This window comes from Takifugu flavidus, chromosome 7 (genome assembly GCF_003711565.1).
Source record: "Takifugu flavidus isolate HTHZ2018 chromosome 7, ASM371156v2, whole genome shotgun sequence".
NCBI classification, from domain to species: Eukaryota; Metazoa; Chordata; class Actinopteri; order Tetraodontiformes; family Tetraodontidae; genus Takifugu; species Takifugu flavidus.
Window position 1 is genome coordinate 14,809,415 of NC_079526.1, and position 16,321 is coordinate 14,825,735.

Consider the following 16,321-nt stretch of genomic DNA (forward strand, 5'->3'; position numbering starts at 1 on the left):
TTGCTACATAAAAATATCATTATATTTGCACACACTGAAACAAAGTCCTGATGAAAACGAATATAGTGCATCTTAGGGGCTGCTCACATGTCCTGGCATGTGTCAACTGCTCTTCTATCAGTTTTAGCACCCTCCAGTGGAGGCTGACAAAAAAAAATACACAAATGTTGGTAAAATCTATAGACTAAGTGGAGTCACAATTAGTTGGGCATTACAATCTTTAAATTATTTGGGGGGAAACGCATCGCCGGTGGTGGCACTTTTTTTCATGTGTCTGGTGTCACCGTTTCAGTTCTTTGGCAGCAGCTGTAGCAACAGAGTTCTCTTCTATATCTTCATCTTCCCGGAGAGGCTGACCACAACCCGTCCAGCCCAGGTCACCTTACCCATTTGCTGCGTGGGAGCGGATACACATCCAGGCTCACAGAGCCCAATTCAAAGCACTGCGTATGAATTCTCTTCCTCTTCAGTGATACCCTACACTTCATATGCATATTCAGATATTCAGAACTCCAGTATTTGCTTCCCGTCTGGGTGTTTTGACAAGTTTTCCAAGGGCCCGTGTCCATGGATCTCTGGACCCAACTACCCATTGATAATGAGATGAATCTCTGGTACGTGATGGTCATAACAGAAACAACTTTGACCTGAGGAGCACTCACACCACCAGCAAGGAGCAATTTTACGCAATGATAAATATTATTTGAAAGAAAATGATCATACTTGATCTGAGGAAAATTCTCAAATTATAATCTGAATAAATTGCCAATGTTAGCTTTGCCAGACCCTGTTATGATGGGTTACTTGGCAGTAACCCGTCTAAATGTGAATTTAAAGTTTTTAGTAATCCCGCAAATAAACAAAAAATGGTGACTTTTCACCAAACCTTACTGCTTGACCAAGATTGTAAATTTGAAATGTGTTCATCCATCTGAGAAACAAGGCTATTTTAGGGGGAAAAGAGAGAGAATTAAAATGTAAAGGTCACTGGAATATATGGAATTCTGCTGAAACTTGTACATTAGCTCATTGTCAAGAATCATCTCCTTCTCTGTCAACAGGAAAACACAAAGAAAACGATGCGTTAAAGTGTATCAATTGTCTGGTCTAACAACAGCATACGGCAATCACACTCCTGCTGAGCTGCCTCGGTTGATCTTTTTTGTTTGTTTGTTTATTTCGTTAAATCAGATCTATTATAAGTGTGCATTTGACAACAATCAATTGTCTGAGTGTGCTTAATCAGTGTGAACTGAAGGAGCTGGAGCACCCTCTGGCGTTTGTCAGGTGATACTGCGAAGAGATGCCTGATGGATTATAGGAAATAGAAGAACCAGAGCTGAGTGAACTCTAAAAGCTAACCACATCAAGGCCGGTCAAAGGTTCGCTTTGGTAAATATTCCATACTAATCCTAACATGAGGTTTTCAGCTATGATGCTTCCAATCAGACAAACATAGCTACACACTAAATGAACTTTCAATTCCATTGCACCATTTTCATCTATGTGTCCAGCTGTTTCTGCCTGTTGCCTGCAATTTTGAAATCCCACAAGGATTGTATAATCTCATAAAGACAATTTCCTCATATATTGGACATCACTATAATGACAGAATCGATGTCATGGTAACATTCAGTGAGAATAGCAATGGGGGGATAGTGTTACAGTTACAATGACTAGTGTAGCATCATGTGATCCATAACCCTACAGGAAAAAAACAGTAGCATTGAACCTTCACATCTGGTTGTGATCCACCATATTTTCTTACTCAACCCGCAAGTCAAAATCCATAAATGAGAAAAGAACCAACTGTGCAGTAAAACCTGCAAATATATAGTCATCCAAAGATAACTTCTGGTCCGCCAGGTGTGCGCGTACATTAGCATTCACCACACATCGGCTTTATCAGCTCGTCGCAGCACACCTGTATATGATGGTAGCAGAGGTTCCAAAAAGAAATGGTTGTTCCATTTCTACAGTTTACAATCTTGCCATGTGAGGGGCAACGCTTCAGTTGGATGGTAGTAAGGTCAGCATAACGCAGTGGTTTTACTTCACGAGGCGTTGCATTTGACTTTTATTACAGAAGGCATCACTTGGAGGCTGTTATTGTAAACGTTTAGCTGTGGTTGTGGCCTGTGCTGGCCACACATGTATAAACAGAACCAGCTTTAGATTACCGAACATGCCAGATATTACAATAGCAGTGGCACAGAGATGAAGGAAAGGTTTAGCGAGGGAAGCTAAAAATCCCAATCGTTTGTCTGGTAGTGGGAGTGCATGTCGCAGCCAAAACGACTCACCATTCGGAGGAAATAGAACACCCTTGCCAGTGTTTGTGTATGTATAGCTTTTTGCTCATAATTGGGGGGAGAAATACTTTTTTGGGAGGGGACCCTCCTGCTTCAATAATAAGCTACAGTTACGTGTTATGATTATGACAAGTTCACCTACAGTGGAGTGAAAAAGATGACAAGTCAGACATGGCGTGGGTACGAACACATCTGGAGGATAAGGCGCGCAGGGTAAAAGCACTTTTCTGTCCTACCTACCGGTAACTGACAGTGATTGTTTAGTGTGACGTGTGCACGCAAACCTGTGTTACAGCAGAGAATCAGCAAAGAAAACAGAAGGGTGTTTTCTTTGGACTGTTCCCAAACAACACAGGAGAAAGTAGAGATTATCTCCTGACTAATAAGGTTCCGTTTTCAGAGACGTGGCAGTTACAAACGCCCACACTCCCTCCTTTCCTTTTGATTTTACACAAAGCATCACATGCAGGCATTCACTGCAACGTCCAAGGAGGTTATTGGATGGTTGTTGTGTATTAAAACAGGTATGAAATTTAATTATGATCACGTGGAGAAGTTATGTTAAATATATGCCATTCAAGTTAGTGACCTGGTAAAAATCCAACACTGGTTTAGCTGGGGGAATTGCCTCGGTCACAATTATTCATTACAAATGATCAGACAGGTTTATGAGGAAATGAATTGTCTCCCCAAGATAACCTTGAGTTTATTTTGTTTTTTAAACGATTACACCGCCACAAATGGCCTAATGATATGATTGTAACGATTGTAGCGATGATAAAACCAGGATTGGAACAATAATAAATACATGACTCTGCAGGATGAGCTCAGTCAGGCCAACAGGTTACACACTTTAAATCAACATGGCTGCCTCCCAACCTTTTGATGCTCATGTGCCTGATGTGTCAGTCAGTGCCTGCCCCCATCCACGTAACCTGCTCGGCAGAAAGCAACACTGGTGATTAATAGTTCCAAGAAAACCTTAAAACCATTGTTTTCGGTAAGAGTTAATGTCCACAAATAGAAGAGCCATCCGTCACACTGCCTTTCCAACTTCTCTCATTTCCCATCACAGCTAATAATGATAATAACTGGGAAGACCTACCAAGATATTATCAACAGCCCAACAGCAGCTTTAGGCACAAAAACCTCATCGTACTCCGCATTCATTTCACAGCTTTTTAAGATTATTGTTAAACTCTGTATATTGCTTCATTTGTAAAGGTGTTCACACCTGTGATGATCTGGACGTGAGCTTAAGACACGTACCAATTAAAATCAATTAAAACAAACATGCAGAGAAAAAAAAATCTACGCGCCAGAATAAAACCTTGGTAGTATGAACAATATCTGTAAATAAGTGACATGATAAAGCAAAAATAAGGCAATCTCTGAAATTATACACACACACATCTCTTGAGAAGGATCCTACAGCTGACCTGACTCACACAAACATGACATTATCAGGGGTGGTGTGCATGTGTGTGCGTGTGTGTGTGTGTGTGTGTGTGTAGTATTCACAAGGGTGTTAAAACAACCGCAGACAGGATTGGTGTTCACAGATCAACACAAAGGTTTACTGTGAGCAAGAAGCTTACGTCCCTGGTGGAAGGATTGGGTGAGGCTTCGGCCTTTTGTTGGGTTTTACAGCCCACTTAAACGAAGAAGTGCAAATAAACCATAAGACTGATTAAATGGATCAAAAGGCATATTATTATATAGAATTTTTATGATGTTAACTTGTATTTTAAGTGTTATAAGAAGTGCCTTTGTCCTTCTTATCTTAATTCAAGTTGAATGTGGCGCATGACCACAGAACATCGACACAACAAAACCAAACAAACCTTTTGTAAATTATCTGAACTCCATAATTTACTCTAGCTGAAATACAATGGAAAACCATTCAAGCTCATATATCACTGTTCGTCAGTAACAGACCATTTTTAAAACCTAAAAGCTTCTGATCTTTTCCTCCTACTTACTTGTGGCAGAAGTTGGCGACTACACGCCTGTTGTACTCCAACCTGGCCTGCAGATGGCGCTGTGTAAAGGCCTCCCGCAGCACACTGGGTTCAAGGTTGCAATCAATAGATTTTATTTCTTTTAATTTGATCCAAGTGAGTGTGAGAGAGAATGGTTGTTTGTCTATATGTGTTAGCCCTGCGATTGACTGGCGTCCAGTCCAGGGTGTACCCTGCCTCCGCCCATTGTGCTGGGATAGGCTCCAGTCCCCCCGCGACCCTCAGTGGAGGAACAAGCGGTAGAAAGTGAGTGAGTGTTGAAAACATATACTATAATGATTATTAGCATGTGAGATGGGTGCATACAGATGTAATTTTGCTCTTTTACACTTTTTGTTTTCTATTAATTAATTTTAATTTAAAGATATTTTTAGTTATTAGACGGTCAAAAATCCTACACATTAACTGAAACAACAGGGTGAAAGGATGCATTTTAATATGTTGTGCTAAGACAGACTTTCGATAATTTAACTGGAACAGTAACAGAATATGTTGCGTGTTATTGGTTTATTATTAAAGGATTGCCTTGATTTTTGCCTGCTTTATCGTTATAATTTGCATCATAAAGTAATTGGAAAAGCACAGAAAACAAGAAAACTGAAACCAACTTAAGTGTTCTTGTGTCCCACCTCAGCTGACTGCTGCCACCTACGAGCGACAGGTGAAACTGCAGCTGCCCCGTTAATTTTGCCATCCGAATGTCACTGACGATACAGCTATATTTGGAGGTTGATTTACAACGCAGACGTAGATAAGCATTGAGACGTTCTTTCACTATTTATTGAGTCGTTTGAGTCCTCAGAAAGCCTCCCACCTTCCTTTGCTCCTTTCCCAAACGGCATGTTTCCATGTGTTACAACCATGCTGGAAAACAGAAAAAGAACTGACTCATGAGGGGAGCAGTCGCAATTCTGACCCACAAAGCACGACCACAAAACATTCCCTGACTCTGTAGGGGGAAAGTGCAGACTTGTTTCTCTTGGCACTGAGAAGTCTATTCTTTAAGCTGAAGCCCATTCGCGACCCAGACCAGCGGACATGTCACACATGGAGGCCTAACCTTTGAAAATATGGTTCAGCATGCTCTGGGAGATGTTCTGACCACTCATTACCGGGCCATCAATGCAACAACAGTTCCTTTTAGTGCTCACTGAGCAGGCAGGTCGCATGGGAAAATGTGACTTTAAACTATCGCTCCATTGAGCTTAAACCCCCGAGGTTCTGTTGAGATTTCAAATCAGGGAAAAGACAGGCCGCCTGCAAGATAAACTCACAGCTGCTAGTGTGCGACTGAGAACTGACTGGATAGGAATCATATAAACGCCAGTCGCAGCGTTAAAAAACCTGAGCAGTGAGCTGTGGCAGAGCCGAGGCCGCTCATCCATCACTGTCCCACCTCCATGTAGCTCCTAATTAATGTAAATGATTGCAATCCATAGGAAAAGGAGTAATACGGGGCTGTCGAGATCCTAACATGAGTCAGAGAGAGTTTTGAGAGGAAGCACTCGAGAAGGAGCTGTATCTCCTGAAATCAACCGAGTCCGACCAAACCCCCTCACAAAGAGAGCAGAAACTTTTCCAGCTTCCTCACACCCTCACCACCTCCCTGGACATTTTCCACCTCCTGTGATCCCCCACCTCTTCCCATCATAAGGTTCTCCCTGTCATGATTGAGGTGGAGGAAGAATTCCCGTCTGGGCTGCAGGTGGGGGATTTGCCGAGGCCACATTGAAGGGTTTTGTTCGCAGTTTTCCCGTGAAGCGCTCCGGTGGGAGAACACAATGGGCTCGTGTTGAACTGTCAGATGCAGAGCACGTCACTGGGAGCGGCCTGTAGGCCCTTCCAATGTATTCATGTTTTCAAAAAAGGAGGAATAATTCATCGCTGAGAGCCACCTTCGGCAACCTCGTCAGTATTTCTTTCTAAAACCTTCACGGAACATTTTTCCATTTAGGGATTCAAAATTCAAAATCAAAGTTGTGTCCAGTTTAGACCCTTTTGTTGAAGCGCACAAATTACACACATTACTGTGTAACTGTACAATCCCAAAAACTGACCAGAAAGCTGTCACTCAAAGTTTGGACACCAGCAAAGTTCTGACTAGAAAAAGCAACACAAGACAGACAAGGTTTTTTGGGACTTTTTTGGGATTGTTTTAAGATGGATTGCATAGTTCCTAATCAGCAACCTTTCCAACTTTATGTTGCCAACGGTACTCTGGTGATAAAGAGTTAAAGAAGTTCATGGCTTGGGACTTGAGATTCTTCCCCCTGTTCCTAAGTTTGTCTATGGAGACTGCAGATTCATTTAAGAGGAGCCAGAGCTGCCGTCACCGCCGCCGCCGCTGCCGCCGTGTGGCGAGCGCCGCCTGTCGCTCATTCTGACCACAGGCCCAGATGGACAAACTGCCATGAAAACCTTGTGGCTCCTCACCACCAAAAGATTGAAAGGTCAGCTTTATAATTAAATATTTGGACAAGATTCAGATGGATTGCTATGAAATTACACACCTTACAAAAGGTCACGTCAGATAACAAGCAGATCACATTTCTCATCAATACTGCGCCTCTTAACCACATATTTGATACACTAATTACACTCTGGTCACCAGTAACAAGCAGGATCAAACTGAACAGAGTTCCTGGTGAGCATATTAATGAATTAATTAGAGTTTTCTCTCTTCCTGTTCACTCAACACCATCTTCAACTCTTTCCCAAACAGTGTAAAGTTCATCTTCAGGGTTTTTACTCAGCCTTCAGATGACAATAACTGGATTTAATCCATCACCCAAGCTTGGTGGTAAGAAACACTACAATAAGGTCCTGCAAAATCTCTGGGCTGTTTTCTGTTGACTGTGATGATACATTTATCAAAAAAGATCCAAGACCCCATTCGATCCTTCCTAAACAAAATCCCATTATTTGAATGTCTGGTTGGAGGCTAATGTGGAGAACCTGGATTACTGTGCTCTTTCTTTACCCCCAAAAGCTGTAGTGTCATAACAATAACTCAGTATTATTTATTTTACATAACTAGCTGTACAAAACCCATCTTGTCGTTCTTTTAACGGTACAACTGGCTGCATTGGTGACTACTTCCAGTCCCATCTCAGCCCTGTGATATGGTAAAAACCCCCTTCTGTCTGTTCTCAGTGGTGACTTTGTGCAAAAGGAAACCAGCAGCTACACACAGACATCCTAATTCACACACGAGCTCTTCAGTGGGTGTACCGCCTTGCTCTGCTTTCCCCTGAAAAATGGCAGCATTGTGAAGACTTTTGGGAAGGTCGAGGAGATGACGGTGTGACTGATCCTTTCCTCTGTGGAGGAACAGACTGGAAATGACTCTGCACTGTTGACGCCAGTAATTCTGCATCTCAGCTGTTCAGCGGGGGCAACATGTGGTGAGGAGCTGCCAGAAATGGTTTTATAGGTGTGAAAGCAAATAAACACCGGTGGAACTGGTACAGGTACAGGGATTTTCTGTCACTGAGTGTGTGAGTTTGTGTGTGGCCTGGACAAGATGTTCCATGTGGGAGGTGGGAGCAAAGTCACGGGCCGCTGGCCACAGAGGATGTGGGGAGAGGACTCATCATCCTCTCACTCACTTTTTCTCCCAGTCTGGAATCATCAAGGCCATCAAACCGAGGTAGACGTGCGGTTCTTACTGTCTTGTTAATTTCAAGCTCACAACAGGGATTAACTAGGAAAGTTTAGGACAGCCAGACATGCAGGAACTATGGTTTGTTAAATGGGCTAGAGATGGGTCAACTTGGCAATAATTTAGCTTTAGATATGCAAATAGTCAATATCAAACATTGTTCGAGGTAATTACTGATTAAGCAGTGTCATTTTTATCACAGTAAATCCCTTGAAGACTTGGAAATGTCAATGATCATGACTGTGGCCAAAGAAGTGACCACCTTACTGTCAGGTAATCATGCTAACCGTTATGCGAAAATATCCCAGGTGTGGTTTGACTAAGAAACTAGCGAAAGCAGCATCTAGCATCACGTTACAAATGGCTATTTTACCTAGAGCCGGATCTGACCAAACTGGGCTTCGAATCCCGGCCAAACCGCCATACAGACGGAGTATTAACACTGGCTGGAGCCCAGTGTGGTGGGCGAGGAAGGGAGCGGCATCAGGGGATCTCCTAAAATCACCCCCCGAGCTACAACACAAAAGCCATATTGTGGCACCGAATGACCCATCCATGAAAACATTACTTCCTTTCCAATTAGATCCAGAATTCTCCACGAGCTGCTGATTTCCCAGAGCTGACAGTCCCGTTTTAAGGTCAGCTGCTGCTCAACAGTCACAACAACCGTCAGCTATCCACAAACAAAGTTATTTATGGAGGACGCTGCAAAGCTGTTACGTGCAAACTTTAATCGTTGCCAGAAACAATCCAAATGGATTGAAATAAAACAGGGAAGTTGGAAATTCCCACCAGTAACTTGTAACCCTTTGAGTGAACCAGCTTTCTTTCAAGTGAAACTAGAAGCCAAGAGTCCCAGTTCCACATTAAAGCACCTGAATGGTGTTCTACATCGATATAAGCTACATTCAACACGAAAAACATTCAACAGGAAATAACTCTAAAAGGCAGTTGGGAAGCACTGTTCACTAAAAAAAACCTCAGTTCTGAAAGGAGATCTTTATTTGTAGTTTATTTTCTAAACCTAAAAGTGGGTTGTGGAGTTTTATGTGGTCAGACACTAACCTTGACATGACTCTGAGCAGCCAAGTTGTAGATCTCCGAAGGCCTCGTCTCACTGATGATCTTCATCAGACACATGCTGTCTGTCAAATCGCCGTAGTGCAGCTTCATGTCTGTCAGAGAGAACCAAAACCACACACTGATTCACTCTTAAGCAGAGCAGAACACATAAATAAACAGTCCTGCTTCTGTCTAATGGGCCATTTTAAAGTGTTTTACATCAGCTTTCAGCGCCCTCATCAGGCAAAATATGTTGGATCTGTTCGGTTACGGTTAAAACATTTAAAAACAGATTATTTTCCTAAAAAAACTGTTTTTGCTGGTGTGAACTAATCAGGCTACTTACTGCCTTCACTGTGAGTCTGTGGGTTCTTGTAAAGATGCTCAATGCGACCAGTGTTGAATGAACTTGAACGACGGATGATGCCATGAACCTGCCGGGAAAACAAATGAACCCAAGGAAATCCATATATTGGGCTTTATGTCCACATTAAACTGGCTCCTGAATGTCAGTTGTTACCTACTCCTTCATATTTTAGATTTTCTTTTGTACATGTGCTAATTTTTCTTTTCCAATTCAGCTTTTTTCAGATTGACCATTTCTGAGCGCGATTATCTGATGTGTTTGTGCAGAAGGCGACTGGACCAGTGCCGTGCGGAGTACTGGCTCTGGTGGCTCCAGTCTGCCGTGTTTTTAATGTCTGCGATCTGTGTTCTGAGGGGAATGTATGAGGAAACTCTGCTCGAACCAGATAACCGAACTCGATGCACAAGGGAATCCATTAGAGAGAGGATGATGTGCCTTGACCTCACTTCCTTTATTCACTGTGCACTTCCTGTCTGCCTGCGCTCTGCTCTTTAATGCCATCCCTCGACCCTTCCCTGGGTTCCATCTACTTCTTTTGTCTCCGAGGCAGGCTGTGGATGGCAAAACTGACCAGAGCAGCTGGAATGAAGGTGCCTGTTGTACCGTTTGAGAGGAAATGAAGTCATTCTGCTACTGTCAGGAAGCTGCATCAAGCACAAATGCAGCGTGAAGATGTGCATGACTTCTCAGTGCAGAACAGCTTGTTAATCTTTACATCCAGTGACAGACGGTTGAATTTTGTGCTCTTGCTAACACGCAGGGCAGGTGGAAGTTCGTGACCTTACTCCTATTGCCGTATAATAACAACCTTTTGCCTGTTAACGGGGTGACCTGGAGGTAAAAGGTTTGAAGGGGTCTTTTTGGAGTGAGATATGAGCCGGTCTTTGCGTGCTTCGTGAGTTCATACAAACATTCCACGAGTGTGCTGGAAGAAGCTTATCAAGGGAATGTTGCTGTCCGCGTGTATTTCTTGGCATTTGTGTGTCTCAATCATTTTAACATCGAATGTGTCTGAGCTGTCAAAATGGTATTGTTAAGGGTGTGACAGATTTTCTCACTCACCTCATAGCCTTTTGAGAGCAGCAACTCAGCCAGGTATGAGCCATCCTGAAAGCACAGGAGACATCATCTATCAGTAAACCAGACACATGTATTTTATTAAGATTGACAAAATACGTTTAACACTATTTTATTATATCAATGATAAACACTACCTGCTTATTGTGTGTGACTGTGTGTGACTGTGTGTGTGTGTGGTGTGTGTGTGTGTGTGTGTGTGTGTGTGTAAACCCAGTCAAGAAGGTCTTGTTCCTCTCACCCATGTTACTTCTCTTTTTTTTCTGCTCAGACTTTCCAACCACACATTCTGGACCACTCCAGAACATTCCAAACTAGCTGTGGCATTTATCCGTAAATCTCCCCCCCCCCCCCCCCCCCCCGTGTGTGCACACACAGAAACAGATACACGTACTCGTGCACCTTTATCTCAGCATCATTTCCAGGTGTGGGGGTAAATGTTGTGGCACAGGGCAAAGAGCAGAGCAGGTAGAGTTTAAGGAGAATGGATGTGTATGCTAACATAAAACTGGAGAAATACGCTGAAAATGATATAATCCTCTAAATGTATTATTATAATAGCAGGGATTTAGTATCTCTCTTTATTTTGCTGCTATTACCTGTTGACTGTGGGTGAATTTTTGACACGTGCACTGAACGCTGACCTTGAGGCCATCACTGAGGTGTTGTCATGCTAACCTGTTAGATATTTTGCAGATTGCATTGCTGCCTATCTCCAAACCATTTCAGCTCAGAGCCTGCAGAGGGCGATGAGATACTAGCGGCTCCTCGTCCTTATCCATTCACGCAAGGCACGGCGTTTAAAGAGTCATGTTTTCCTGCCAAAGTGCCAGGGTCAAAGCATTCCATGCCAGACCAATATGGAAAACAAGCCTGAAGAGCTGCAGCTCTGTTTCAAAACAAGAGGCTCCTTTGAGGCCATATTAGCCCGTAAACCCTGGCCTCACCTCAGCGTTTCCTGTTATGGGGAGCTGGATGCCTGGACACACATAAACACATTCGCATGCACAACTACAAACTCCCTTATGACTAATTTCAGTAACTGTATGATGGCTGGTTCTGAAGCAGGAGGAATAGTTTTTTTTCATTTTCAAATAAAAGGATTGTGTTAGATTTTTACAATTAAGACAATAACTATGGATTTTTTTCGATAAATAATGATGACTGAATTAGACAATATTATAAAACCAGATACAACAAATTATATTCATCTGCTAGATATGCTCTAATGTACAATAAGTGAAGAGCAACTACAAATTTCTATCGTCTGATGATTCTGAGGACTGTGTAACTTTTGAAACAGGGAAGTATTTCAATTACAGGGCAAATAAAATGAATAAAAAACATCTCATCTTTCGTGATGGGACATTTGATGGCTGTGAACGTCACCAACATTAACGACGACGACGCACAGTGCAAAGATTGAAAATCTTTTACGTGTCTTTGACGCCGCCTGCTGGTGGAAAACTAAAATACAGCAGCTTGAACTCACTAAAAAGCAGGTTAACCTACGACTTTGGTTTTTTTCCCCCCAGTGTTATTTTTGGGGTTTTTTTTGGGGGGTGGTTACTTACTTACTTAATCACTCTCGATGATAACTTGAAAATATAGACTTTTTGTGAGCACCTGCAGACGTTTTGCATTACGTGTATGAATGCAAATATAGTCTATGGGTGGAGGCAGCTTTGCTTTTCATGGTTGACAAATGAAAAGGGATTGTGTTGTTGCTATAGCACAAAAGGTAGCTGTTGGATATTTATATCAGTATTACATTTGGATAAATAATATGAATCATTCTTGCTGACGTACCATAATAAAACCGGAGAGAACAACAATCGCTACCTTATTGTTTTATTTGTTCAAAATGTCACATCTGCTGTCTTCATGCATTTGAGAAAATGATTTATGACATTTTTCCCCAGGAACTGGTATAACTGGTGCATTTGGGTCAAAAGCAGCATCAGGATTTAAACTGAATTACGTTACATAGTCTGCAAAACTTCCTGTCTTCGGCCAATAAATTCCACTTCATTCAGAGAACTGGCCATTAAGAGGGGCTGCACGGGCAGTTCATTCCTTGGTGATTGATTGATTGATTGACTGATTGATGATTGATTGATTGATTGACTGATTGACTGATTGATTACTGCTGGGATCCACACACAAGTTTAACCCTGCGCTGCTGCTGGGTGAGTGCACCCGAGGAAGCAAAAGGGGCCGACAGTTTCACACCAGAAATGTTTGCCAGCCGACAGAGCTGCAGACAGAACTGTGTAGCCAAAATAAAGTTTTATTATTGAAACACAGACTGATGCTTTCCTCTTCATAACCCCATAAAACGGTGCGGAGCAGGAGCTTTGGAACTCAGGTGGTCTCCCATAACTCATAGCCTTCAGCCGGGACAGATCACGCTGAGACCGCAGCCGTAAATATTCAGACAGAGCAGCGTGCCATGCTGAAAATTATGAGCGGGGGTTAACCAGGTGATTCATGAGATGCCCTGACCCCAACACCCATGGTGGTGTCTTCTGAGATGGCCGATCCAGATGTTGGCCTGTTATGATCGCCTTTCCCGGGATCTGACATGATGCGGGTGGGTGCACGTCCTATCTCAGCTATCTGTTCCCTCTGAGGAGACCAAACACGACAGCGGAAGAAAAAACACGGGTGTAACCTTGAAATACCACCTCTTCCCAAACAGTTCCAAGGGACGGTGAAGACACAGTAGTATTGAACTTAACTAATAGCCTTTGTCAAAGCCACATTCTGCTCTGAAAGCTGACTAAAGTCAGCCGTGTTTCAGCTGCGTTTCTCACACCAACCAACCGCGGTTCCTGTTGGAAGCATGACGAGACACCTTGCGCAACGAAACCAAACAAAGTAACACAAGTAACAAGATAGCAAACATCCTTGATCCTTTATGATGGGAGGACACCGATACATACACCAGATTAAATCAGCACAAGTTTACACCCTAGTTTGTCCTGAGGGGCAGAGAGAAGATGATTTAGACCAGGAAAATCTGGCCTGACCACCACTCCCAACAAATGCCTCTTCTTTTTCTTATATACCAGTAAAACCAGTTAGGCCAAGGCCACACAATGCATGGTGCTGCAGCCTGCTGTATTCAACGGCACAGTCTTGAGTCAGACATTTTCCAGTTAGACCATGTTCTGGACCAATTCTCTTCTTGTTTCTAAGCATCTAAACTGTGTAAAAATAAATACTACACAATGTGAGGTCAGTGCAAAGTTTTCCTTTCTAACAATTACTATAGGATTTTGAAAAAAAGACTGATCATTTAATGTTCTTGTGCTATTAAATCTTTACCACATACAAATGAATGGAAAATTACACAGAGAAGCTCACTCTTACATATGTATATTCAATAAGAAGGTTCTCTTAATATCTAACTATATTTAAAGTAAAATTCCCTTAAGTCATATTTGCCTGTGGGGAAGTCATAAAAGGTTATTCATTCACCACAAAGACCATAATACCAAAAGAAGAGATTTTCTTTGTCTACTATGTAATAGGAAGTAGCAGTGACAGCAATATGATAAAACTGTAAAGCCCCTGAGCATTTAATATGTTCCAATTCAATCCAAGTGTCAAATGTAATGGCATCAATTTGAAATGACTTTTTAAATCAAAATGCTAAATGGGTCAACCAAATGTGAAAAGTCTCATCAAACATTAACCAGCTATCATAGATTACTCAAACCAATAAAGGGGACAAAAAGAATTGGATGCTGCAGATCAAGACACCGAACCGAAGGAACACGCGCACATGGACTTCACCAGGGTTAAATAGATACCACCATGCTCACTCATGGGGAACAGCTCCAGCAGATCTTGGAGGTTTTTTGCAGGGGAATCTGGCTAAACTACATAACTTCACGGTTAGATGGTCAAATCTGCCCGCTGTAGTCAGGTATGACAAGTTACCACAGGGGCTGGAACAGGAATCCTGCATGGGATACCTCTCGCCCCAGGTAGCCGAGTGGTCCAGAGCTACCTGAGACCTTCAGGTGTGAAGAGGAGAGGAACAGAGTGGTGGAGACACATGAGAAATCCTTATTTATGACTGGTGCATTTTAAACATGAATCCTGCACAGATGAGTGCAAGCTTTGGTCCTTTTATTAAATGTGTCCATTTAGAATGTATTGCTTCTTTAATTTCCTGATACTATCATTAATTAACAACCTCGGGAATGCAGGAATGAGATTTTGAAGGATATCTATAAGAGAATCGACTTGGCGGATCTCCCAGATTTGAAATGAACAGGTAGATTCCGGCACAAGTCCACAGAAACGTTGTTTTATTGTCCTGAATGGCAAACCTCACTCAGAAAATGGAAACGCGGCCACCAGTGATTGCATTTGTTTGCAGAGACGTGGAGGGACACCGGACATCACTCGTGTTTTCTTCCGGGATCGCTTCGATGTCAAAAGGACTTTAACAATCAGGAACCGGTTCTGCCGGTCCTGGTTAAAACGTGGTAGCTAAAAACCATAAATAACATTTAGAATATCAATTTCGCGCGATCTATTATGCAAAAGCATGTTTTTTCCCCCTATGTGGCACTGACAATGTTAGGCTGTTCATTGTTACCGGTGGAAAAGTGTCTTATGTTTGCGGCAACCACAAGTTTATCGCCTGTAAGGTGCAGAATAGAAGAGGAGGTAATTCTAAAAGGCAAGCGCTTGGTTCCGAGCTTCCCCTGTCGGGCAGAGCCCCCGCAGCGGTGGGTGCAGGCTGGTACGGTTACCTGTCCAGTGATGCCGGTGATGAGCGCCACCTTCCTCCTCTGCTGCCCACCGTTCACCGCGTTGCTAGTTCCGGCGTTCCCTCCGCACTGAGCCATCAGAGACGTTTGGTGTCTGCCGGGAAGTTGAATGGAAGGACTGGCACAAAGGATGTGTGCGTTAGACGCTGACAAGCGTGAGTGACAGAAAACCTTCTCAGCATCCGTCAACTTGGACCCGACACACCAACACAGAAGAGTGGATGACGTAACAGGAAGCGTCACTGGCATCAGCCAATAGGAAGAGAATACGTCGATGCATCACTTTCTCTTCTTCTTTGGTGGGGAGGTGAGATTGACACCCGGGGTTTTACGATAGTGCCACCTATTGGCTGCTATGGCGAATTACATCGGTAGAACGGCAAAGACCAGACAATTCCACAGAAAATGTGTGTGCCTCTGACCCTGCACCGTCCCTGCCCTCATGCCTAACCCCATCCACTATCTCAATTTAATACATATATATGTCGAGCTGTACCCCTCCCCTAGCGTCTTGCCTCGTCTCGGGTCGGGTCGAAGAAGCGTCACTGCTGATTTTGTGAAACCACCCTGAACCAAATAGGAGAAACAACCAGTTAAAAATTAAGCCACTGCAGTTAACACAGGAGGAACAGTATGGGAGCAGTGAGCAGATCTGTCGGGCCACTAGTTGCTTTTCTGCTCTTTTGCTTTTATTTTGTTTGAATTTTACATTTTAAATTTTTCAGTTTACCGCACCACCTCCAAGATGGCATGTCATACTAGGAGGGAAACAAACTATTTTTTAATCATGTTTAAAATGATTCTGACTAGTGGGAGGCCAGAATAGGAGGCTACAGAGAAAACCAAAATGTCTGTGTAGATTCTCAATCATCAAGGTCATAGTTAAAGTGTTAACAGATTGAAATACAGCTTCATTGTAATTTTGCAATTTTTCTGTCTGTTCATAGGTGTTCAAAACATCCTCGTAAAATCGTTGTGTGTGTGTGTGTGTGTGTGTGTGTGTGTGTGTGTGTGTGTGTGTAGTGTGTGTG

At 42.8% G+C, this 16,321-nt stretch overlaps 1 protein-coding gene across 1 annotated transcript in view; it reads right to left on the reverse strand.

Moving 5' to 3' along the window:
- gmds (GDP-mannose 4,6-dehydratase) overlaps nucleotides 1-15,536 on the reverse strand; it is a 78,836-nt gene extending 63,300 nt beyond the window's left edge. The window contains exons 1-4 of the mRNA XM_057037732.1: nucleotides 15,273-15,536; nucleotides 10,486-10,530; nucleotides 9,403-9,490; nucleotides 9,060-9,169 (exon numbers count right to left, since the gene is read on the reverse strand). Of these exons, the coding sequence (XP_056893712.1) occupies nucleotides 9,060-9,169; nucleotides 9,403-9,490; nucleotides 10,486-10,530; nucleotides 15,273-15,368 (339 nt within the window). The 5' untranslated portion in view covers nucleotides 15,369-15,536. The remainder of the gene's footprint in view (nucleotides 1-9,059; nucleotides 9,170-9,402; nucleotides 9,491-10,485; nucleotides 10,531-15,272) is intronic.
- Between the last annotated feature and the right edge of the window lie 785 nt (nucleotides 15,537-16,321).